The sequence below is a fragment of the Diabrotica undecimpunctata genome, chromosome 7 (genome assembly GCF_040954645.1).
Source record: "Diabrotica undecimpunctata isolate CICGRU chromosome 7, icDiaUnde3, whole genome shotgun sequence".
Classification (NCBI taxonomy): domain Eukaryota; kingdom Metazoa; phylum Arthropoda; class Insecta; order Coleoptera; family Chrysomelidae; genus Diabrotica; species Diabrotica undecimpunctata.
In genome coordinates this window covers 117468118-117495693 of record NC_092809.1, presented here as the reverse complement: position 1 = coordinate 117495693, position 27576 = coordinate 117468118, and the positions used below count along the sequence as shown (strand labels likewise).

General features: G+C 33.8%; 1 protein-coding gene across 1 annotated transcript in view; it reads left to right on the top strand.

Annotated features, from left to right (window-relative positions):
• LOC140445740 (retinaldehyde-binding protein 1-like) overlaps positions 1-26770 on the top strand; it is a 34568-nt gene extending 7798 nt beyond the window's left edge. Inside the window, exons 2-5 of the mRNA XM_072538043.1 lie at positions 10963-11060; positions 13020-13173; positions 20407-20711; positions 26532-26770. Coding sequence (XP_072394144.1) covers positions 10963-11060; positions 13020-13173; positions 20407-20711; positions 26532-26711 — 737 coding nt within the window. The 3' untranslated portion in view covers positions 26712-26770. The remainder of the gene's footprint in view (positions 1-10962; positions 11061-13019; positions 13174-20406; positions 20712-26531) is intronic.
• The last annotated feature ends 806 nt before the right edge of the window (positions 26771-27576 follow it).

Below are 27576 nucleotides of genomic sequence, written 5' to 3'. Positions count from 1 at the left end.
CTTGTTACATCATTAAACTCATTAAAAAACTGCTCCAGATTCGCGATCTCTTTGAATTTTGTAACGAATAATTTCTTTCTCAAAATTATTTATTCAGGTAGTCCTCTTTTTTTACATCGTCCTTACAAACCATGTTACATATTATAAGTTGGAGGTTTATCTCGAATAACTTCTAATTGATCTTCATCCATACATTGTACAATTATTGACCTGCAAGCTCTATCTTTCTGTGTCGCTATTACAGACAATTCCGAGTTCCAACATTGAAAAGATTATAATACCCATGTTCGTCCATCTAAAGATCTGGTCTACTGGTAAGGATCGATCCTACCGTAAACCGATAATCTCAACGGAAATAAGGGCTCGTGCGACAATCGTAGCGAACTACGATTGCCTAGTAATTTTACATTGTTTTGAGTCTTTCGACTCTCGGAACTCAAAGAGATATCGTTGCCACCTTTGACTAGAAAGGATACGGCCTTAGAGGCGTTCAGGCATAATCCCACGGATGGTAGCTTTGCACCATTACCCGCTCGAGTAAGTGCGTCAACCAAATGTCCGAACCTGCGGTTCCTCTCGTACTGAGCAGGATTACTATCGCAACGACGAGTCATCAGTAGGGTAAAACTAACTTGTCTCACGACTGCTGTTACTCTTCTGTATAATTATTCTCATTAAATTCCGTAGTAATCCATTGTTCAACTGTTTTTTCCAAAATATCTTTAATTCTATATTTCCATGCAGAATAATTGGTCCCATTTAAAAGTTCAGTATTAAATACATTCTTTACTGTACTTGCCATATTTGATTACTATAGAGTTTTCTAGGAACAGAATCTGTTGGATTTTAGACTTAAGCTCTCAAACTATTTATTCTTTAGCTTTATTTTATACTCAATATTAACACATATTACTTAGACATTGCACATTGACCATGTGCTTAGGCACCATAACCTATTCTCTTAACCTGTATTTCTAATCATCATTCACTCAATGGGACACAACATCGCAAACATGATTAAGGGAAGTATTACTCTTAACAGCACACAGATTTTTCGACTGTTCTAATCGGTATATCTCTATATGTCAGATTGATGGGTACTTTCTAAATTTTAGCTAGAATGACATTTCGAACATTTGCACCAATTTTTAGCTCTATGTGAATATTATTTGTATTCTTGAATATCTTTCTTGACAGGGCTATATTTGCCCTTCTTACTCTTCAACTTGGAATTTCTGTAAATAATTTTGTAAGTATCCACTTACATCCTAAAATCACATTCGTCTGATATAAATTGTGTAAAATTAGAACAGATTATACTAAGAAATTCAGAAAATAATGTTTACATAAATACAAAACAAAAATATTATTCTGACATGTTTTAAAACATTGCATTAATTAGTTAATAATAACATTAGTGTTTCTGGAAACTAACCGTTTCTGGAAAAACGCAACTGTACAGTTGTTGAATTCAAAATATCATAAATATCAGGAAATTTCAAATATTATTTCATTTATGAAAAGTATACTGTGAGCTGTCAGATAATTGTTGTTTTTAAAAGTGATTTTTATGAGCGAATTATTTTTACGAGGGTCTAGTATGTTGTTGAATTTTTTTAAGGCTATCATTGCTTTTTTTGATCAAACGGAGAAGTGCTTTGTCATAATCATTTTATGAATGCAGAAATGCAAGATATGATTTATGTATTCACACAAGAACGTTTGCGGTGGCTCGGGAGCCCGAAGGTATGGATTTTTGTATGCCGACAGTAAACAAACAAATGAAAAAACCTCGTACAAAAAAAAGTCACATCTTATTACGGTCACAAAAAACTTATGTAAATTTTCTACAATAAAAACTAATGTAGTTTGCTTCTCTAAAAAGCAACTAAATTTAAAACTGCCTCAGCAAACTGTATATAATAAGAATCTTTATTACGTTAACGAAATTAAATTTGTTGGTGTTATGTTAGATTAAAGGCTCAGTTAGACAAGACATGTGCAAGTGCAAGAACTGAAAATAACGTAGACACAAACCACAAGCCTGTTTTTATTGTGAATCTCAAAAAAGTCCTTTACAATAATACTTGTGGTGCAGAATGTTATTGCCATTATAAAGAATTCCACATTCTTTAAAATATACAAGGCCCATATAAGATTAAAAATTAATTACGCTTCAATAGTTTATTCCTCTTCCACGAATCGCTTTTGGTGCATATACAACAAGTAAAGCGGAAAACCTAATGTTGAATCCAACAAACCTCCTTTGGACATTAGACGATGGTTGGGTTGGGACCTACTTAAAAAAAAATTAAATCTATTTCCTTTACTCAAGAATTTCTTATTACCGCAAATACCTATTATCAAGTCTTGCTAGTGATGATCTTTGTCCCCTTCCATGGGTCATAAAATCCCTCAGATGTAATATAATTTTAACAAACTTCTCAAAATATAATTTCCCGAGAAAATTCGTAGTGCAAAATTTTCTCGAAATCAAGGAGAAATACCACTCCTTACCAGGAAAGGACCAGGAGACTCCTTAAGAGCCGTAGAAGCGATACAAACGTTGTATCCAATGCTAACTCAAATAAAGCAACATTTGTACAATATACAAATTATTCCGAAGGAAGTTAACTTTATTTGAAAATCATCTCAAATAGGAATCTTGGGAAACAATTAAGCAGACAGAGCAGCAAAACCATCTTGCTTGTCTCATGGCAATAAGAGACTAACAATACCACACTCTGACTTGATATCTTCTATTTGATATTATTTAGAAACAAAATGGCTAGAGAGATGAAAATTACAAACCCACAACAAATACAATAACCAAACCCAGAGATATTTACAGGAGTACCAAGTAGACTTAATAGGAGACATTAACTCATAATACACATACTGAGAATATGGCATACCAGACTGATCCATGAATACCTTCGAAGTAAAGAACCCGTGAGTAAGTGCTACTCTTATTAAACGCCAAACACATTATTAGGTACTGACCCCTGTTCGAAGTCGTTGACAAGGATAGGATCAATGAATGTGGCTATATTAAATTTTATCCTCTTTTATGAGCTTAATGGAGTCTTATTTGTTGTGTCTTAACAAATTACTAAAAATTTGTGATGTGAGTATTCCAACATATTGGGTAGTGTGTCAATGCTTAAACTTCATACAAAAGTTAGAAATATGTATAGCAGTTAACAAAGCTAGATCTGTTAACATTGCTGCCGTATATCTAGTAATCTATCACTAAAAATATCATCGCAATTTTCAGAAGTGAATCACTTTAACATGTGCTCTTATTTCTAAGCCAAGTTTGGTTTATTCTATGGCAGAGTACTGTGCACCGGTCTGGCTAAATAGTCGTCATGTGAAAATAGTTGATACGCAGCTTAATATAGCAATGAGAATGATTAGCGGCTGCATCAAGACTACTCCACTATATTGGCTTCCGATCCTTAGCCATATTCCTCCGCCTATTCTACGAAGACAAAAGGCCTTGATAACGGAGTATTCGAAAGTAAATAGCAACATGCAACTACCAATCCATGAAGACTTCCCGAGTTTAGCAGCAAACCGACTCCCATCCAAAAAACCACCCATAAGAACAGCCCAACAGCTAATAGCAGATGATTTCAATGTTACCTCCAGAAGAGCCTAAACCGAATTAGAACGGGACATGCAGTATGCGCACACAACCTACATAAATGAGGGAAACATCCTACCTCAAGCTGCGACTGTGGAGCTCCAGATCAAACCATCCAACACATAGTGGAGACATGTGAATTGAGGGCATATCGAGGGGACCCAAAAGACTTTTTCAAAACTACGCCTGCAAGCCTTGAATGGATAGCTCAACTTGACTTAAAGATATAACCTTATCTGTTTGTATAATCTTGTATTTTATCTGTATTTTGTCTATGTTCATTTTTATATAATCTTATGTAGTATTTTTGAATTATGTACTTACGTTTTTTACAATTACTACTGTATTTACTCCATGTGTTGAGCCATACGCTAAATAAATAAATCATTAACTTCCAAAATAATTTGTTGTGTACCATAGCCGGCTAGCGTTACCAAAACGTAATGGCATTTTTTGAAAAAAGTACATTTGATAAAAATACTTGTAGCAATATGGCAATATGTTCAATAAAGTGTTTTGACCAATATATCTGACGTTTCGTTTACTTTTTTACAAAAAAAATTCCGCAGTTGAAGGGTTAATATTGGTAGAAATTATGTGTCACGATTAATATTTGTGTGGTCTCCCATGCAAAAATAAAATGGTTAAAAAAGTCTACTTGTTTATTTATAAAAATAAAAATATTTTTATTGTTTTGTCAGTTAAAATTAATTAAAAATATAGTATTATAAACATAATAATTGTGCTATTTTGTTATCTGACGTAAAACTTTAATCCCAATTTACACTCAACCTATTTATAGTATCACGTGCACAAAAATTTGATTCCTTAACTGGCACAATATTTTCACCTAAAAATAATAAAAATATTAAATAAAAAAATAAGGAAAACAATAAATAAAATAGATAGCGTTGTTTACACTTTTAAAAACGTTATTACTAAGAATAATACAGAGTTAAATGTTTTGGCTAAGAAGAAGATGATGTTAATCAGTAACATCATCTCAAAGTAAAAAATAGTGGTTTTTCGTCTTTGGATAAGAACAATCGGACTATTACATTACTAGATAATGAAGGTGCGATTGGTGCGATATAATGTTTAATGGACAGGTTTTCGTTACTTAGAGAAACATTGCTAAAACCATAGGTTCCTTTTTTTGTTTTATGTTGATTTTACTGAAGACCTACTACCTGGGATCCGTGATTATTTTGATATTTAATGCTACATGTCTTATTTATGTTGTAGGCCATTGCTTTTACTGTCAAACTTTGTGCCATCCAAATAATTTCTGTAGATTTTTCCAGTGCATATTTCTCCTATATTAATTTCTTCTTCCTTCATATATTTCTCGGAAGATGACTTAATTATTTTTTGTTGATCAGTATTTGTCAACATGCCTTTGCGTGTTTTTGAATTCAAGATTTTGGCATCCTAACCGCTAGTTTTGATTACGTATCTACCTACATTGTCAGATATTAACCCTTTACCGCATGAATTTTTGTTGATTGTCAAAAATAGACTCTCAGATAAGAATTTTTATTCTATTTTTACGGGAAAATATTGAAAAATCTAGCTACGAAGAAAACTTTATAGACAAAAAAAATTTTTGTTGCCAAATATGGAACATTATGCAACAATATAATATTAAAGTCAAACTATTTTGAAGCTATACAGTATCCAGTATGAAACGGCAAATAACAGTTTCTTTCTTTATTAATACACAACGGTATTGTGCATTTTGTGCACACTATATATGTTTTCCCTGTACAGCCCGGAAATTTGCATCTTGACCTAGTGTTCTCATCCCAATAGGGAAAATGATCAAGCCCATATTTACTGATGTGTTCTTGGGGTAGTTCTTTAGTGGGTCCCTTTTTTCGTTTGTTCTCGTACATCTGCTGAATGCTACTACTTGACGGTCTTCCTACTTTGGTCTGTTTAATTGGTTTTCCGGCTTTGCAGAGAGCATCGGCTATTGCTAGTTCGGTATCCAAAAGGGGTAAATCACATTTCTTCGCCCTTTTGGCTAATAACCAACAGTTCACGGCTGTCATGTCAATTAAATGAAAAAATATTCGTTAATAATATTTCTTTGACCTGATTTTTATACGATAAAATGCTAACCTGGAATCAAGGAGATCTACACCTCCCATGTAGTTGTTGTAGATTAAAACACTGTTAGGACAAGATATCATTTTATGAATACTTTCTTGTTTGAAAAATCTTCTTTTTTTTCCCTCTGGTTTACTTCCAGCATATGTTGACATTGTATTAACGATTTTATTATCAAACCAGGATACTACACTGACATCCACATTGTCTATATTGCCTATTTTTTCTACCATATGACCTCTACCGCGCTTCTTCATTGCTTTCTCAGCTGGCATCACAACTCCAGGAACACGATTAAGTCTTACTGTTCCCAAAGGTAAAATGCCCTCTTTGGTCAGATATATCATAAAAGGTATGCTGGTAAACCAATTGTCAAAAAAAAAACTTGTAATGTTGATGTTTTGGTATCGAATCTGCTAATTTGACAACCACTTTGCTGCTCATACTAAGATTTGGTGCTCCTAGAGGTACAGTATTACTCTAGGAACCAGCAAATAAATTAAAGTCATAGCTTAATCCCGAAATACCACTCAGCACAAAGTTTTTAAGGCCCCACTTATGTGGTTTTTTGGGTTATACTGCTTTAGCTGGCTTTCTATTCGGAACCATGAGTAGTCGTTCTTTGATTTGGCTCAGAACGGGTCTAATTTTGAATAATCTGTCATGTCCAGGCTGATCATTTTCAATCACGTCATCATTGTTATTGAAATGCAAGAAACGTTTTATTTCTTCGAATCTGTTACAGCTCATCACATCGCTAACTGTTCGGTGGCTAATATTAGCATTCCAATAGTGTCTTGTTCATGAAAGTTTGATTATCTACATGTAAATAGTAATTCCTATAAATTGTTCTATTTCATATTTTTTTATATTAGCTGGTTTATTTGGACGTTATTGCACTAAATATACATTTGATTGGTCTGTGATATGCTCTATAAGATTATCAGGAACAAAAACTTAAAAAATTGGACCGGAGTTTCTAATTGTAAAATCGAAGAAGGTAAATTTTCAGAACCAGTAAATTTTGTATCATTTTCTGATCTTCTCGGATTTCCCTTCATGTAATTATGAGATTTCTTCCTTTTATATCCTAGTCTTTCAGACAAAGGGGTATCAATATCTGAGGAATCTAAAGATTTGGCAGAAATGACAGTTTCTTTGACATTGCTAGGTAAATTTTCACGCTCCTCATTGTCACTATCTTGACACAATATTATCTCATTTGTGCCGTCTTCATCGGAGAGATCGATTCTTCACTATTATTACTATTTGAAATTCTAACTGCATTCATTGTACCATAAAAAAGTTCCGGATCCATATCTACAAAAACAATCAATAAGTTCATAACTTCCTAGTGTGCCATATATAGCACAAACCCTTTTTGGTGTTTTCGAGAGACTTTCAATATTTTTAATTTTTAGTACTTACCTAAGCAGATATCTAATATCACAATACTATAATAACTTCGAGCACTGTTTCACGTGGTTCAGAATTTCAACAAGAATGAACTTGAAACTGCGCACGGCTGCCTATCTCGCCGTCAGAACTATGTCACATATTTATCTCGCGTACACTATTAGTACGTGTAAGATATGAGCTGACATGCAGCTACGACAAAAATTGAGTTAAAAGATGAAACAGGTTAACAGAGTTAGTATGATTTCATAATTTTGAAAACAGAAAATACAAAAAAAAATTCATAATTTTGATTGTCATTTTGGACGTATCTTTTCAACACAAGCCTGTCTTGTAGCAATTGCGAAAGTTTATATTCCTCATCAAATTTAATTTTCTAAAACATCGTTTAGAAGCACGTTGCAGCAAAGTATATTTTCTCTGTAATATTTCTTCCGTTAAAATATTTATAATATAAACTTTACATTAGTCGCTCTAACCACCTTTTGATCAACAGTTATTTTTTTTCTATTCACATCCGTTACTGAGATATTCAGTATATTTTAAACTAGTGTCAATAATTTTTTTACGCTTCAAAGCAGAAATTTTTGTCTTCTTCTTAACATGCCATACACCAAAGTGCGTAGGCGACTATCTCATTACTAGAATTCTGTTCTTGGCGGCGTGATACAGCTCGCCTGTATTGTGTATTCCTGTCCATTCTTTAATATTCCTTAACCAGGATAATTATTTACGGCCGGCTCCTCTCCTACCTTCGATCTTCCCTTGTAGGATTAACTGTGGTATTTCATATTTTGCTCCTCTCAATATGTAACCAAGGTAACTAATCTTGCGTTTTTTAATTAATTCAAAGAGTTCTCTTTCCACGCCGGCTCTCTTAAGGACGTCATCGTTTCGAACTCTATCCACCCAAGGTATGCGCATGATTCTTCTCAATGACCACATTTCAAATGCTTCAAGTTTGTTGATAGATGTTTTTTTTAAGGCCACGTTTCCATGCCATAAAGCAAGATGGACCATATGTAGCACTTGAAAATTCTGTAGCGTATTTCGAAATTTAGGTTTTGATTACATATGAGCGGTCTGAATTTCACAAAAGCTTGTCTTGCCATTTGTATTCGGGTTTTTATCTCTTGTTGTGGATCCGATTGGTCATTGATTGTGGTGCCAATGCCACCTATGCATATTATCGGGTTTTCTGAAGGGTTTTTGCTAATGACCATATATTTCGTTTTCAAAATGTTGATTTTGAGGCCATTTTTTTTACCTATGCTATTCACCCTATCAAGTAATAACCGCTGATCTTCCAAATTATCAGTTATAATCACTGTGTCGCATAGCGTAGGTTGCTAATTGGTATGCCGTTCACCTTAATGCCTAATTCCGTGTCTTCTAATGCTTCCGCAAATATATTTTCAACATATAAATTAAAAAGCATCGGAGAGAGTATGCAGCCTTGGCGGACATCTTTTCGGATTTCAAATTCATCCGTATATTGGTCTTGATCAATCCTCACCTTTGCCATTTGGTTCCAGTATAGATTCTGAATAATTCTGATCTCCTTCTGGTCAATGTTGGCCCTATGTAGTAGTCTCATCATGATATCATGTTTAACACTGTCAAATGCCTTCTCGTAGACGATGAATTTGAAGTAGACATATTTTCGTTGATCTAAACAGTTTTGTATTCAGGTGTTCAAACATAAAACTGCCTCTCTTGTTTCTAGTCCTCCCTTAAAACCGAATTGTGTTGACCCGCTAAGTTCTTCTAGTATCTTGTACATTCTTGAGTGTAATATCCTAAGGAAGAGTTTCAGCAAGTGACTCATTAAACTGATTAAGCGGTGTTCATTGCATTTTGTGGCATTAGCTGTTTTTGGGATCATCACAAAGGATGACTGCAGCCATTCTCGCGGAATGTAACCAGTATCATAAGTTCTATTGAACAGCTTTACCAAGATTTTGTTCGATTTCGGTTCTAACTGCATATTCTATTTCACTTCGCATTATTGATGGCCCTGATAGGTTTCGAAAGGAAGTTTGCGCGTTGGTTGTGTTGGTCTTTCGTCATTAAAAAGTTTTTCTGCGTATTCTTTCCACGCCATTGCTATCTCCTCTTCTGACTCTATGTATTCGTTTCTGTCGTTGCGTATTCTTATTCTGTGGTGGCTTTTGTGTATATTCGATATTTCTTTGATCTTCTTATGTAGTCCAAAACTATCTCCTTTTTCCTGCAATTGTTCTATTTCGTTGCACCTTTCCACCATCCAACGTTCTTTTGCTTACTTAATTTTCTGGCGAATTTATTTGTGTATCTGTTTGTATTTGTCTTGATTACGTTATTGTTCATGTTGCCTTCGCTTTTCCATTAGATCCATAATTTCGTCCGTCATCCATTCGTTATGCTTTCTCTTTCTCCGAAAAAAAGATTTTTAGAAAAAAAGAAATTTAATAGTGTTATACTAACAGACATTTATTAATTTCTTGTAGCCAAATATGAACTTTATTTTAGTTCTATTTGAAATCTTATATTTCACCTACTTTAGATAAATAATTTTTTTTAAAGGTTTCTCTTTTTAGCTTTGCATACAGCCGCTTAGAGGGCGCCGCCAATAAAATCTTCCAACACAAATGTAACGTTTGCATTTTTGAAATTAACAAGTCGGTCGAAAAATGGATCTCAGCTGAGAACATTTTTGAGTAATAATTTTTTACAATTTTCGGAGAGGATTATCCCAACGGCAATGTCTTGCTGAAATGTTTGAGAATAAAGCATCACACCAGTCAACTAGTCACACAAAACAACAGTCACACAGTACACAGCAAAACATTGATGCGGTTTGTCAGCTAATTACGGATGACCGTCGTGTAATATACCAAGAGATAGAGGCACCTTTGGGCCTTTTAAAGACCTCGATTCAAAAGACCCTACATAAAGAACTGGGTGTAACGAAGTTGGTTTCCCGTTAGATCCCACATTTGCTCACAGAAGGGCAAAAAGCAGTATGCGTCAATTGGTGTGCACAAACATTAGAATGGTTCATCAAAAAAACGTTTATAGTATTATTATTGATCATGAATCTTGTATTTGCTCCTATAAACCCAAAAATAAATGCCAATCCGCTGTGTAGATGTTCCACGATGAGGAAAAACTAACAAAAGTGATCCGTTATCGAATCATTGTGTCAAAGAAGATGGTCGCAACTTTTGTGTCAAAATCTAACGATGTGTCAACAATTGCTTTAGAAGATCGAAGAACAGTTCGTGCTGATTAATATTTAACCATTTGTTTAGCAGAGGTGATCGCAAGTTTCCGACAAAGCAACACACAACGGCGAATCATCCTACATTAGGACAATGCAAGTGCTTCCATTGCCCAAAAGACAATAAATCATCCACCATATAGCCCCGACCTAAGTTGCAACGACTTCCTTACGTTCTTAAAGATCAAAAAGTCATTATGTGGGTAGCGATTTCAGTTGCCAGGAAAAGACATGGATGCCTTTAAAACAGCGATTTTGCAGATCTCAACTGAAGAATGAAATAACTGTTAAAGTCTATAAATTTTTTTCTTCATGGCAATATACAAAACTAAAAAGACAACCCTTATACCTATTAATTTCGTTTTTTCCTTTTTTATAGTTTAAATTTGTTTTTGAAGACAATTATCATTTAATTATTTTTTTATATCTGAAGAGTAAATATTTTGAGTGATCGGGTTTTCAATTTTAAAGTAATACCCATATATTTTTTGTAAATAAGCTTATTTAAAGAATTTTGTTACAGATGAGCTTAATCACATTAAGAATATAAACACCAAGGATAACTACCTGCTAAGGTTTCTGTATTGTACCGATTTTAATACACAACTAGGTTTTACAAAGGTAAGTGTACAGACAGTCATGTAACATATCTGAGCAATTTTTTTTTACATTTATATAATAGATTATAGACTATCCAAAAATATGCAGAATATTATTTTTTTACAGCTTTATTAAAAAAAACCTGTAAATTAAACCGGTAAATTTGCTATGTGGTGTGGAATGCGGCTCTACATTCAAAATGGTGGCTAGGTTTTATTTGGTGTTGCCAGAAAATTATTTTTAATCTATCTTGCTGCAACTTTTCAAGATCTCATGATATTATTGACAGTAGAGTGAAAATCTACGTTTTATTGGATTTTTATTCATTCTGATCTGCTTCGTATTTTTGTTCTCCAATTTTTTTATTTTAAGGTTGTTATTTTCTATTTGTTCTATAATCTCAGCTTTGGTCTTCCTCTTGTTATTTTCCTACTGGTTCTTATTTGCTTATTTTAGTTGGTATTTCGCCATCATCCATTCTTTCCACATGTCCCATCCAACCCAGCTGTCATATTTGAAGTGTTACGATATCCGGAGCAAATTACATTTTATTTTGTGCCTTCGTATATATATATCGCAAAGTTTATCATCCTAAGTAGAATAATAGTCTTTTCCCCACTTTTAGGGACTATCCAGGTTTCTTACTATAATATGTGAGTACCGGTCCTATTAAGATTTTGTATATTTGGCATTTTGTTTTTCTTGCGACGTTATCTGATCTTAATTGCCTTCTCACTTCGCTTAATCCTAATATTTCAAATAGTATTCCAGCTCATTTTTTAAATGACATTAAGGACCTTTCCTGATCTTACTAGGCTTCGAATATTCCATCTTCCAATTTTACCTTTTTTTTATTATAGCATATCCGGAGATTCTTCGCACCCCTGCTTTATGAGACCCTGCTTTATGCTTATTAAAAATCGCCAGCACTGATGGCTATTGTTGATTTTACTTATCATGATGAGTGATTTTCTTAAGATATCCATAAGGATCTTTAATGCAGTAGTTTCTTGGCTTTTTGTAGAGTTGATTTCTTAACTTAACGTTCACCATATCTGGCTACCCTCACTTAGTTTAGTCTGCAAACTAATGGAGTTTACATACGGAGTATGGAGTTATCCGGAGTATGGTAGGTAACAAAACCGCTTTCACGTAATTCATGAATCCAACGAAGCGTTTGAGAAAATAACATTTTTAGATGTCTAAAGCTATTAAAATCTAGAAATATGAATCCCAGGTTTGGAGCAATTATTACAGAAATTAACACCAACAACAGTACATCTCTTTTAAAAGCAAAAAATTGGCTAACTGAAAAAATACATCTACAGGAATCTAAGAGATGTAAACTAGTGTCCAACATCCAAAGTGTTAAGCAAGATGAACTTCAAATATCTAGCAGATAACAATAACAGTAGCAGAGGCCTTAAGAAGGATGTTAAAGTACAGACTATCGGAGCAGCAAATATATCTGGATACCTACGTGACATTATCTGGAGGTATAAGCACATGAGAAGTATGAAGCTGTATGAAAAGTATAAGTGTATGAACTGGACACAAAATGCAGGTACTCGAGACCACATAAGTAGAATTAACGATGAGAGACTCGCAAAAATTACAAGGTCTGACAAACCCTAGACATTGAGACTACCTGGCAGACCTCCAAAACAATGGTATGAGAGATGGGCATTGGAGTCCCAATACTTAGTTATACGAATAAACAAGAATGAACAGGACTTAGTCCTAAATTAAGATGAAGATGATGAAGAATAGTGCATAAGTCTGAAACAAGTTGAAGGGGGTCCTAAAGATAGCGGACCAATATCTTGTGTCCACCTAATATATACAACTGAACTCTCCGTGTGTTTAAACATGGTATCTATTATTTATCTTGGTCTGGTTATTTATATAGATAATTTAACGTAAATCATAAATTGTATGACTTGATTATAAATAAACCTGACAAATTATATTTTATTTTAGATAAAAGACTATTACGAAAATATAGTAGCGTATCCAAAATGGTACTCCACAGATCCCCCTATTAAAATAAAACCACTTATAGACAAAAACATTAGCGTGATCGTCCCTGCTTCCGTTGATAAAGATAATAGGCCAATTTACCTTTTTAAAGTAGGTAAGGGAAAATGATTATTATAATAGAATTTTAAAATTACAAACAAAGTAGTGTACATTCTGTATATTACATTTTGATATGTAGGTATTTAACTTTCAAGTTTTTAAAGTATATGAGTATTACTAAGCTATTTAAACTGATTTGTACATTTTTTCGTATAATTCGTATTTATACCTCTTAAATATTATTTTCCATTTAATGTTTCCTACCTACACAAAATTGTTGACATTATTTTAATGTTTGACGATTAAGTTGCTGATACAATGGTTGCATGTATATTGATTAGTACATTCCATAAGAGAGGTGTGTAAGCTTAGTTTGTCCTTACAAAAATTGGATTATTTTGTTTAAATTTTTTTTAAGTTTTATTCTTAAAACCAAACTGCAATTCTCTCCTTCTTAATTTTGCATAAGCATATATATTGCAGATCCAAGGAAGATATTACTGACTGTGTATCATGTAAGTAACACGTAAATTCTAGTGCGGAAGTCATTTGCTATGTGCTCTTTATATGATTTGATATTTTTATGTCATCGTGCAGCTATATATTTTATACAGATACATCTGAAGTTAAAGATAAACATTGAAGATACCGCGCGTGAAACTCTTGGCACGAGATTAGTTCATAGAAGCTGATGCACCGCATGTCCAACCCTTCAGACAGTGCTAGGGAAGGTTCGGTCCGTGGCGTGGTAATTTTACTATGAATTGGTCTAACGAAGTTGTATTGGAATTTTTATGATTGTATAAATTACTAAATTTACTAAAATTTTTACCGCTAACACTGATGGCGTACAACAGACTTAACTCTCGATACTCACTATCTGAATGGTCCAACTACATTTTGGGGTAGGTCGAGTGCATTTATTAAAAAGCAAATATTTACTAATTTTACAGTAATGTCAGGTGCCAACCGTTGTCTCTTTTCTGGTCGTTATTATTGATTTTCTGTTTCTCTTTGTTGACGTAAATCAGCAATGGGCACATTTTTACGAGCTGTGAGATGCAGCCTTTAGCAAGCCTGTCATCTAAAAATAATTTGCATTTCATTGTCTCTCATTATGACCATTACACCCGACTAAGTAAAAACAAGACAAATACCATTATATTTAATGATTGTTTTTCTAAGAAGATTGAAAAACTTGTTTGATATCTATCTAGACTCTGGATTTTAAGCGTTCACCTTTGACTGGTAGGGATCTATGGAGTGAGTAACACTGAGCCACAAGCTCTTGTTCAAGTCTACGTAGTTGATTTATTTAGATTTTATATCACTTGATTACCATTTTGTGTTCTGGTCAGAACTCATAGCACCGATCCACTGGTTAATCATTGATTAACCATTGGCTATTTAACCAACACGTATTGACAGAGAGTAAAAAAGATTCAGAGACCCCCTTAGCAAGACAGAGTACAACAGGCTCTCGGCGGTTATAAGGTTGGAAGTGAACATTCTGAAACAAAAACAGTGGATGCGTGTCACAGCCGACCTTGACTACCTAGTCCAAACTAGTCCTAACGGAACAAAAAAGTCAGCCACGATCTCACCTCATAGTCAACAACATCATCCTCAATAATCCACAAGATAAGGCCGAAGCCTACAAAGACACATTACAGGCCACCCTCATTTCCCCTAATAACCCCAATTTCGGCGAAAGATCCATAAGAGACGCCGAACGGAGAGTGGAAGATATATTCTACTACCCTCAGGCACACGATGGACCACATCCCCACCCGATAATGGCCCTTATGACTGAGGACACCGTCAATGAGATGTATAACATTGGTAAAAACATTTCTCCTGGCCCCAAAGGCATCCATAGAAGATGCCTTAAAAATCTTCATCAGAATATTATCCCGTTGCTCACTAATATTATCAATGCCTCTCTAATGCTGAGCTACTTTCCTATTCCATGGAAGGTAGCCATCACAGTCATGATCCCAAAAAAAGGAAAAACCCTACCAGACGTCTGGCATACATGCCTAATCGAAAAGCTTCACATTTCTGGACTGCCCATACCTTTCCTTAAACTAATCAATTCCTATCTCTCTCACCGAACGATCATTATCAAAGTAGCTGACCATTTATCCACCCCCTTTACTCCACAAGCTGGAGTACCCCAGTGCTCAACAATTGCTTTAATATTATACACAGTCTACAGTCTACAGTCTACAGTCTAACAGTGACATTCCCCGCCCACAGCAAGGATCGGAGTCCCTCCTACTTCTCGCTGATGATACGGCCCTCCTCACATCAGGAACTTACAGAGAGCATGGACAACAACGGTTTGTATTTGAACGATCACAGAACTACCTAGACATAGTTATTAGGTGGTGCAATAAATGGAAAGTAACTATAAATCCCTCCAAAACACAAACCATTCTTTTTAAAGCTTCAAATTGTCGCGGTGCCCAGGGTCGGATAACTCTTTTGGGAGAAGACCTTACTTTCAGAAACTCGGTTTCCTACTTGGGAGTTCGTTTTACAAGAACTTTCAACTGGAAAACCGACGTTCAAGAAACCTTAGATAGGATGAGAAAGATGTTTAACCTCCTGAAAGTGCTGTCTGGTCAAATGGGTGGGACATCTTGAAAAACATTATTGCACACCTACAAAACATTTGTTAGATCAATTGTCGAATACAAGGCATGCGTCTATGTCTCTCTGAAGCCCCACCAACTTACTGCCATAATGGCAACCGAACGTAGAATCCTCAGATACTGCATGAGGAAGGAATGGTCGTATCCATCAGCTCACATATACATACTGGCCAACATCACACCAATAAAGGACAGAATCCTATCCCTCAGCAGGAAGTATGTCCTAACAACCATAGCTGGCTCGAACAACAGAGCCAAACAAACACTAAAGACGCCTTGCAATCGCCGAGGACAAATACTCAACAGGCTTCCCATAAGAAAAGTTCCGTTTCCTCCAGCAAAACTTCTCCACAACACTGGACATGAACTTCCTGATGCGTATTTTGATATCTTAGAATCATTCCCTATTAAATATCGCAGTTAAAAAACTGTGCGCCGAAAACGCTGATAAAGAGCCGTTCCTACTGTATGGCTGGTAACCCCCGAAGTACCTGAAGTGGCATGCTAGGCAAAAGCTCCCCAGTTCCTTCTGTGCGCTCCACTGTCGTCCACACACATACGCTACCTTCTATTTTCCCCTGTTCCTTAGTAGTCCACTACTCCTCAACACTCACAAATTCAGAAACCGACGTTTACCACACCCCCACTAATCCGACAAAAAAAAAATAGGAGTACCCCATCCCTTAAAGAGGCTCAGGCCTAAACAAGGTTAAAACTCAGGTAGCTAGTTCCCAATGGCAGTAATTCATTAGTTAGTGATCAGTATAGGAGTGTCTGGATGCTCGGGAGACTGAGACCTCGAAAGCCCTAAAGAAGACATCAAATAGGATGTCGAAAGCTCAGCGCAACGATAATCGACGAGGTTCAACCCGGAAGTCTGTTGAGGTTGAGTTTAATATTAATTCTTGTAATAGTATTAATCTTAGGTATAGGTTTAATTGTAATAACCGCGAAAATCTTTCAGAACATTGTAAATTCCAAGACTCACCTATATACTTCTTTTATCTATAAACTTGGCATTAAATTCGCTTACTCGTGTTAAAAGAATTTATTTCTCTATTTCATAAGAAAACTAAATTCCTGTAGCTGGCTGTATACCATCTATCACAAAAAATTTATTTAAAAATTCTTTTATCAAAGGTGTAATATTAAAAACCCTATCGAGCTACATCACGGAACGATTTCGGAATTATTATTCCATCATCAGTGATATCTGGATGTACATGTTTGAAGCCACCAAATATATGAGTAAAAACTCTTTAAATGTGGTTAAATTAACTTTAAGTTACATTTTATAACTTTATAATCTATACTGATAAGGTTACAACTGGAATAGATAACATGGCAACGTAAGACTCCACTGCAGGTTGCTACTTCTGAGACGAAGTGTCTACGAGGACTTGTTGATAGCAACTCTAGTTGTTATTTTTGTTATTTTTAACATTCAAAAAATGTTTAGTTCTAAATATTAGCAGAACAATTTGATATTGTTATAAATATCGTAACTGCCTTTTCTATGTTCGTATTAATTATAAATGCTGAGCTTTTTTGTTTTTTTTATGTCGTCTCTAGAATTGTTAAAAAAACAGGACCCTTAAGCTAGCGGGGACAAATGAGCGGAATCCAATTTAACCCACGTAATATTTTTTCACTCATTTTTCACTAATTTATTACCACCTTAATAATTATTCACCATCAAACCAACCTTAAGGGGAGTGATTCTGCTGACTTAAGGTTCAAGCTAGCAGAATTCGGAAAAAAACTTTTTGCCGATGACACGCATTTTTCACGCATTTTTCACAAATTTATTACCACCCTAATAATTTTTCACCACCAAACCACCCTTATTGGGAGCGATTCTGCTGGCTTAAGGTTCAAGCTAGCAGAATTCGAAAAATAAATTTTTGGCGATGGCATATTTTTTTACCCATTTTTCACAAATTTATTACCACCCTAATAATTTTTCACCATCAAACCACCCTTAATGGGAGCGATTCTGCTGGCTTAAGGTTCAAGCTAGCAGAATTCAGAAAATAAATTTTTGCCGATGGCATATTTTTTTACCCATTTTTCACAAATTTATTACCACCCTAATAATTTTTCACCACCAAACCACCCTTAAGAAAAGCGATTTTGCTGGCTTACGGTTAAAACTAGTAGAATTCCAAAAAAAAAATATTTATGGTATACCTCAGTGTTCCGCTAGGTTTTTTTGATTTTATTACCACTTTAGTAATTTTTCAACCGTTAAATACCTCTTCTGGAAAGTCAATAATTCCGTTAGATTAAAATTTAAGGGGGAACATTCTTTTTTTTTTTTAATTCACTCTCTCCTACTTATAACTGAAATAAGAAAGTGTTCGAGCCAGCAGAAATAATAAAAATTATTTTTGAAATACCGCAGTGTTCTGCTAGGTTTTTTATTACCACCTAATTTATTACCACCCTAGTAATTTTTCAGCCTCAACTAACTCATGTGGAAAGTCAACAATTCTTAGGTTAAAATTTAAGCTGATGAAAAATCGATTTTTACAATTTTACTGGGCTCTGTCAATCAATAATTCTGTTAGGTTAAAATTTATGGCGAAATTTGTTTTTATATTCCACTGAACTCTACTTATAGTTGAAATAAAAAAGTGTTCTGGTAAGTTTTTGCTACAGTTTCACCACCCTAATAATTTTCCACCACTAAAGCAATTATATTTGGAAACGTTCCCGCTAGATAGATATTCCAGCCAGCAGAATTAAAAAATATATATTTTTGAAGTACCGCAGTGTTTTGATAGGTTTTTACAAATTTATTACCACCCTGTTAGTTTTTCACTTTTTAACTACTCCTTGTGGAAAGTCAATATTAAGCTAATAAGCGGAAGCTCGAATATTAAGCTAGCTAATTCAAATAAAAAATATTGAAATACCACATGATTCTGCTCGATTTTTACTAATTTTTCGCCTCTCAACTATCCCGTGGTAGCTTAGGTTAAAATAAAAAACGTAATCTTTAAATACCACCGTGTGCTGCAAAGCTTTTTCAATTCATTTACCATCTTCACAATTGTTTACCCCTCTATCAGAAGCCAATAACTCTGCTATGTTGAATTTTGAACTGCAAAACAAAATTATAAAAGGTATTTTCAATAATTTTTTTATATTGTACTTTTACTTCAACCTTTTACTATTTTCTGCTATCTTCATATTTTTCACCTAACACAATGGACATAAATTTCGCACTTTACGCTCTAATTTTGGAGGCGTAAAATCGTACTTTTTCGTCCGGTATAAATAAAATAAATGCGTAGATGAATGTACACTGGTGTTTATTATTAAAAATTACTCAAAACTGTTGAACTCAGCATAAAACATACTCAGAGACAGTACAGTGGCGCTATATTTACAATTAATTGCCAAGTTAAATAACAGTAAGAATGAGAACGGTATCAATCTAAAATCCGATTAAGATTACAGCCCCCACTCCTTGATTGGCGGTACACTTCGTTCAGGTCTATGGATGTACCCAATAAATACAAATATTTTAATCTTTTAAAAATAGGTGCGCCATATGTCCCGACCCTCCTTTACAATTAGTTAGTTATTGTAATATACATAATAAAATTATTTCAATTTCAATATATCTTACCTGGTAATTATTCTGTGAAATATTACAATTACATTGTATTTACTAAAACTCAACTTGATTTCAGTTATTTTATAATCATAAAAGGGACTCACGATTCGATTTCTCTTAGCCATGTACTCACTACTATAATCAGAGTCAATTTTTTAAAACAGTTAAAATGTATAATTGTTGAAATAAAGTATTTTCATATTTTCAATATATAAACATTTAAAAAATAAATATAAGTTAGCACAGAGTAACATTTTAGAATGTTTTTAATTAGTGTAGTTAGAAAACAATGACTAGGCTGGTAAAAATATAGTAAAAATCTAGCAGAGCACTTTTGTATTTCCAAAAAGATTTCGCATTTAGCTAGCGTGAATGCTGTGGCTTAGGGGGTCAAAAATTATGAGGTTGGATAAAATTCAGCAAAAACCTTCAGGCAAGCAATTTATACTTTCAGTTACAAGAAGAGTACAGTAAAATTGTAAAAATAGATTTGTTATTACCTTTAATATTAACCTAACAGAATTATTGACTTCTCATAAGGAGTAGTTGAAGGGTGAATAATTACAAGTGTGGTAATAAATTTATAAAAACCTAGTTGAGCACTGTGATATATCATAAATATTACTTTTGGAATTCTACTAGTTTTAACCGTAAGCCAGCAAAATTGCTTTCCTTAAGGGTGGTTTGGTGGTGAAAAATTATTAGGGTGGTAATAAATTAGTTAAAAATGGTTAAAAAAATATACCATCGGCAAAAAGTTTTTTTTCTGAATTCTGCTAGCTTGAAACTTAAGCCAGCAGAATCGCTTTCCATTAAGGGTGGTTTGGTGGTAAAAAATTATTAGGGTGGTAATAAATTAGTGAAAAATGGGGGAAAAATATAACGTAGGTTAAATTGGATTCCGCTCATTTGTTCCCGCTAGCTTAAGGGTCCTTAAAAAACCTCTTAATCTAACTTTAATTTAATGATTTTTTAATTGTTACAATACAATCTAATATTATTTCAGGAAATGTCGATATACAAAATATATCTATACAAGAAATCTCATTCCTAGATGACATTTGGTTTGAATATTTATTGGAGAATGATCCTCATCTAGCAGGGAAAGGAATCTGCATAATAGTTGATTTTGAATACGTAACCTGGAAGTTTGCCAAGTGGTTTAACTACCGAAATGTAAAAATAGGATTTAAAAAGTTGGCATTAGTACCATTTAAAGAAATCAAAATTCACTTTGTAAATAATTCAAAATCAATGAAATATTTTTTAAAACTTATTGTATCCTGCGTGCCTGACGACATTAAGAAGCAGGTAAGTTCTTTTTATTCATATTTGCTAAAAATAAGTCGTTCTGCATTAAAAGAGAATTAAAGTAAAGGTTTTTACACCAATAAAAACCCTTATAATTCCTTTAAAATCCTGTCTCTATCATAAAATTGTCATAAATTTTATTTTGCTTTTTCCATACTGTTAAATATGCCATCCTTCTGAGGCACAAATTTTAAATTAGTAAATATATCATAGTCGCGGATGTAAAAATATCAAAAATATATTAGATCTGTTTTTGATATTTTGTAATTAATCAATAAAACTATATGTTATATAATCATAAAACACTAAAAACCTTGTTTTCAAAACTTCCACAAAATTTATTATTATATCTTGTCACTACACCTGTTTCAGTGAATGCCTTTCTCAAGTGATTCGTCGTTAACACAATGATTATGGCCTAGAAGGTGAAGTGCGTACGTAGAATCTGCTTTTCTATTATTGGAAGCTCTTTTATGTTCTGCTATATATTTGTTCAAAGTTCTACCAGTTTGGCCCATGTAAGTTTTTGGACAATCGCCACATTCAAGTTTGTATACACCACTGTGTAAGTGCTTTTTATTTTGGCTCTTGTTGTTTTTTATATATTTGCCCAAGTTGTTGTTTGTTTTAAAAGCTCTTTTTATTCCTTTCTTTTTTATGTGTTTGGTAATTTTTGTTGATATCTTGCCTGTATATGTAATCGAGCAGAAGGTACTGGGTTTTTTCTTTGAAAATACTAATTTTAGGGCTTTCTTATTTAGTTTTTAATTTAAAATTTTATTAATTTTAAACCACCAGAGAAATAACCCACAACCTTCTGCTTGATTACATATATCGGCAAGATATCAACAAAAATAGCCAAATACATTAAAAAGAAAAGAATAACACCAGCTTTTAGAACAAACAACAACTTAGGCAAATATATTAAAAACAACAAGAGGCAAACTAAAAAGCTCTTAGACAGTGGTGTATACAAAATAAAATGTGACGACAAAACGTGTATACAAAATTAACAGGTTCACTGTCCACAGACCACATATGCTCTGTGGACTAAAGGCACTACCAGTTCACAGTCCATATGTGGTCTGTTCGTCGATACAATTTTCAGGTTGTTTATAAAAGTGGACGTGGGGAGAATGACCTTTATTAGACGTGGACTTGACAGAACATATCCCATATATTATAAATAGTGTTGGGAAAAAGAGAAAAAGTGTGTAATTTTATCGTAATTGCGATAAAATGTAATATCGAAACTGAACACCTATATTTTTAAACCCGGACAATACGGTTTGGTACAGATATTGGATATTTGTGAAACTCTTTTGGCTTTATCAGTGGCAGCTGCTGATGTTTCTTCTTTTTGACGAAATTTATTATAGCATTCGGCACACCTACGTGTAGTAATTTTTCCATCTTTTCTATCCAGCGGTTTAAGAAAATGCTGTACTTGTGACGTAGACGGCGTAAGTATGGCAGGTGTTTGGACAACGTTTATACCGAAAAGATTTTTCACAATACTCATTTGGGCCTGCAATATTGTACATTTTATTTTGCTGTTTCAATTTATTGAACAAATAAACTGTATTTATAATACCTACTCCAAACAGAACATCGACAGCAACTTTTTTGTACAAGGTTAAGATCTTGCGAATCGGTGAATAGTAGCTAGCCAATTCATCAGAAAGATCGATAGCTTTTTTTGATTATTGTATTCCAATATCATATTAAGCTTTAGACGCGGATTTTTACCTGTTCTCATCGTTTGTTCATCTGCGTAACAAGTAGATATCACAACGACTCCCTCTTGTCCTTTCATTTTAGGATCATCATATTATTTTTTGTGTAGAAATTTTCTCTCATCGCTTTAGTTTCTTGTTTTTGACCAATAAATGTAAGTTTTTACGACGATATTTTCTCAATGTTCCACAAAGATCAGTTTTGCGTTGAAGCAAGTATTCAGCTAATGGAACACCTGTATACCAATTATCTGGAACAATCATTTTTCCCTGGACTAAAAGTTCTTCACAAAGCTCGACAATACGCCGCCAGCTTTATCAAGTTTAGAGATTTGAGGATCTTGGCCAGAATAAACTTTATATGTCCAAACATATCCATCATCAGTTGTGGCTTGTCCATCCATAATCATTAGTCCATACTTGAGAGTTTTTTTTTTGGATTATACTGACGAATCAAAAGGCGATGGAGCATGCTATGCTGGGCGTTTCACTACGAGACAAGATCCCAAATCGCCAGCTACGACAAAGAACAGGAGTGGCTGATGCAGTAGAGAGAGTAGCGACTCTGAAATGGAACTGGGCAGGTCACGTGGCTCGAATGACAGATAATAGATGGACAAAGCGGATACTGGAATGGAGACCAAGAGATGATGCCTACCGAAGCAGAGGTCATCCACCAACACGTTGGACTGACGATCTAAAACGTTGCCATAGGAATTGGATGCAAGAGGCACAAGATCGGAATGGATGGAAAATTATGAGGGAGATCTATGTCCAGCAGTGGATAAGAGAAGATTGAATGATGATGACTGACGAATCAGCAGTCGCATCTGAAAGAGAGCCATGGATTCATCCAAAGCAACGCAATCTTTTGGCGAAAGAAACTCTCTGCAGTTTCTCATTACAATGTCTATAACTGGTTGAATTTTATACCAGCTATTATTGGTATCTCTTTCAATTGTATTGTCAACAAAATGCCAGCAGCGTAAAATTGTTACGAAGCGATTGTAGGACATTTGTATCTGGTGCAACAAAGGATGATAAAAAATGGTATCTTTTTCCAGTAGCATTCTAATGTAGGAAACCGGATTATACCAGTCAGCAAGTAAATGCCCAAAAACTTTGCCATTTCTTCCTTGTTTGCCGGTTTCCAGAAACTTAAATGACCTCAAGAATTATTTGCAATAAGTTGTTCAGTGTATAGGTTGATTTTTTCTATCACTAACTCAAAGAAATCATCATCAACTAAAAGATAAAATATTGCAAACACATCTACATTTTCTGGAATGTTTTCAGTATGTCTATAATTTTTTAAGTTACTAAAAATTTGACGATCTAACGGCTGAATGTCGTAATTTAATCCATTGTTCTCATCATGTTCTTTTATTTGACGCTCTGTAGTTGGTATTTTATTCATTACCTGATTATCGTAGACCTGAACGGTCAGGTGACAAATTGTTATAAATAAAATCGGGATCTGCTGCATTGTCATCATCGTCAAAATCATTACGGTCGTCGGTTACATTTTCTTCATCCGACGAATTTGACTGACTATAATTGTCCGTTATCACCATTCTCCTCAACTCTTCTTCCGTGTAGCCTCATGTCTTACTCATATTGTCGCAACAATTTTAATTTACAAAAAGCACAAAAAATACAAACACGTCTGTTTTGTTTTGATTTTTGACTAATGTCATAAACGTCATTTGTCAATCAAGTAGCTAATTTCACGTAGTTAGTTGTCTTAGAACATAAAGAAGACCTAAGTTTATCGTAATTGATGAGTTGTCTATGCCATTTCTTAATTGATACAGGGAAAAAATGGATAAAATGTTATGTTAGGAGTTATTTATTTATAGCCAGAAGATATCAATTTTTACAAAAACATAACTGGAATTATGAGCAATTTCCACTCTAAAACCTGGACAGTGAATCTGTTAAATGTGACGACTGCCCAAAAACTTACATTGGTCAAACTGGTTGCATTTTTAACAAACGTATACCAGCAAAGGGCTTTCAATAATAGAAAACCAAATTCTACATACGAACTTCACTTTTTAGATCATAATCATTCTTTTAATGAAGAATTTCAAATTCTTCACATCCAAAATAAAGGCTTAAAGCTATCTTTATTAGAATCTATGGAAATTAATAAATTGAAAAATACAGACATAATTCTGAATAACCAACTTGAGACAAACTGTTCTCTCCTCCTAAACCAATTCAGTTAAAGACTATAAAGTGTAAACTCCTACCACAAATAAATCACTTGAGAAAGACACTCTACCGAAACAGCTGTAGTAATAAGATGTTATTATAAATTTTGTGAAAGTTTTGAAAACAAAGTTTTTAATGTTTTATTGTTATATAAAATGAATTTCCATCAAATAACGATCGAATCCATCACAAACTATATGGTCTTTAATCTTCATGCGTGGTTCCCAACCTACAGATAACTGCGGACCACTTAGACTGAAGTGAATTACCAAAGACCAACTATTACATAATTACAAATATCTTATCAGTTATAAACAAACTCAATGGTAATTAAATTAAATAACTTTTTAAAAACAAACTATTATTATTAATTAAGAAACATATTTATTTAATAAGTTTGTAAGAAAAATATTACACACTTATTCAATTATCTTTTTATTAACTAAAGAATAAAAATAAAACAAAAAGCAAAGAAAATTTACCTAATTTTTTTAATGTGACACGCTGAAGATATCTCTAGTACTCAACTCATTTAGCTGATTGCTTTTAATTAAGAATAACATAGACAACTCTTGCGCTCACAAAAAGTGGTTCAAAATATCATGATGTATCGCAAATCTATTTGCCTAATCTTGGGAAATGGTAGAGCTTTCTTACATCATAACTCTCCTAGATTACACTAGATTCAAAAAAGTCCTTGTGGCCCAGTCGTCGGAGACGAAAATGTCAGTAAACCTGTAAACATCACACGAACAAGCAATCACTTTTGGGACCACAAAAAAGGTGCAAAAAAGTTTACCACTTTTACTCCCGGGCCTCCCCCTAAAGCCTCCCTTGTAGGAGGATAAAAATGCAAAAAAAAAATCAATTTATCAAGAATCTGTACGCTGTAGAAAAAAATAATTTTCTAAAAATTTCAATGTTTAAATATATAATATATATTTAGGGATTCTACAGTATTCACTGCCTTCCCTCGCTCAACCGTTTACATCTCTCTCTGTTGTTCCATTCTCCATCGTTTAGTCCTCTCTTACTCATGGCGTCGTCTACTTCGTTCCTTCAGGATTTTCGGGGTCGTCCTCTTTTCCTCCTTCCTATGGGGCTCCATTCAATTATTCTCTTTATCCATCTGCTGTCGCTAGTTCTTCTTACATGTCCATACCACTTTAGTCTTTTTTGTTCTATATATGTTAGTATGTCTGTTTCTATTGATGTTCTTTGCTTTATTTCGTCATTACTTCTCCTATACATTCTTGTTGCTCTGCAGCATCTTCGCAGGCATTCCATCTCTGTTGCTACTATCTTACTGCTATTTTTCTTGTTTATGATCCAATTTTCAGCCCCATATGTCATAATACTTATGGTTTATAAATCTAATCGCACTAATGTTTTATAAATCTGCGTTTTTGTCTTCATATTTAGGTGTCTATCCCACCATACTGAGTTAAGTTGTCGGATTGCTGTTCTTGTTTGTCCTAATCTTTGTGTAATTTCTTCCTCTGTTGTTGCCTTTTTCGTGATTATAAACCCCAGGTATTTGAATTTATCCTTTCCTTTGATTGTTACGTTGTCATCAATCTGTAGATCTTCTATGTCTTCTTCACTTGTAGATAGGTAGGTACTCTGTTTTCGCGAGGTTAATATCTAGGCCAGCCTTGGTATATTCTTCTTGTAGTTTCTTCATCATGTAGCTGAGGTCGTCTTGGTCTTGTGCAATCACTACTTGATCGTCTGCAAAACTTAACGTATATAGGTATTTGTTCCGTACCGGTACTCCCATGCCTTCGCATTTTCTTTTCCATGTAGTTTAAAACATTATTTATAATATATAAAAAAAATTTATATTTTATAGTTTTTATCATTCCAGGTGCACTTTCACTTTTCGGATCAAGAAACCTTAGCAAAACATATCGATAAAGACTTTCTTCTTCCTGAGCATGGCGGATACAACAAACTAAACTATACAAGAATATATAAAAGTCTGTTTGAAATAAATGATGTAATAGCTTCTAATTTAAATATAAATAAAAACGACACAAATAGCTAGAAATCAATACATAATAGCTGAAATATGTTTCTTTGTAAATAAATTATTTTTAAGTTGTTTTTATTTGTTATTTTGGAAAAATTTAAACTTGTAATAGCATTATGTAAAAATAACTGAACTGTAGAATAATAAGGTGAACCCGTCGAAGTGTGAACTAGTTTTCAGTTAGATGATTTTTATGACATATTTTGCATGATTTATGAGATGTTTTTAGTCATGATATTTTTTTCCTAGAATGCTTACGGACTCTAGTACATATACTTAAATTTGGGCACGTTAGTAACATCAGATGTGGAAATTATGTTAAATTTTGTTTAGTATCCATGGTTCGCACTTTCCCGTCAATTTGGGGTAGGTGTGACAATGGACTTTTCCTTACAACAGCGTGTGTTATTTTTGTGACAAGTGTAAATAATTTAAAATTGCAAGAAAAAACAAATTTTTTAGTGTTTGAAAAATTTTAATTTATTTATTTTTAAGCAAGTGACAAACTTTTTAAGATTTAAAAGTTTAACCCGACAAAATTTACGTCAAAAATAGAATGATCCCTTCTGTCTTTAACGGGTTCTGGTAAAGTTTTTACAATATCGACTTCAACTATCATATCCTTGTCTTTTATATCAGGCCCAAAAAAGGTTTTACTATTCTTTTTATATCTTAAAAAGCAAGCTTTCCATTCATTTTCAATCTTGTTATCAATTCTTCCAATAAAATGTTTAATATGTTTTTTAGATGTGTACTCTACAACATCCCAAATACCCAGCGCGATTTGGCTCTTTCCCAACTCTCCAACTGTTTTCACTTCTTTTTCAATTATTTGCTCGTTTTCTTCAAATATTTCAGGATCTAAGTCATCTTCAGAGTC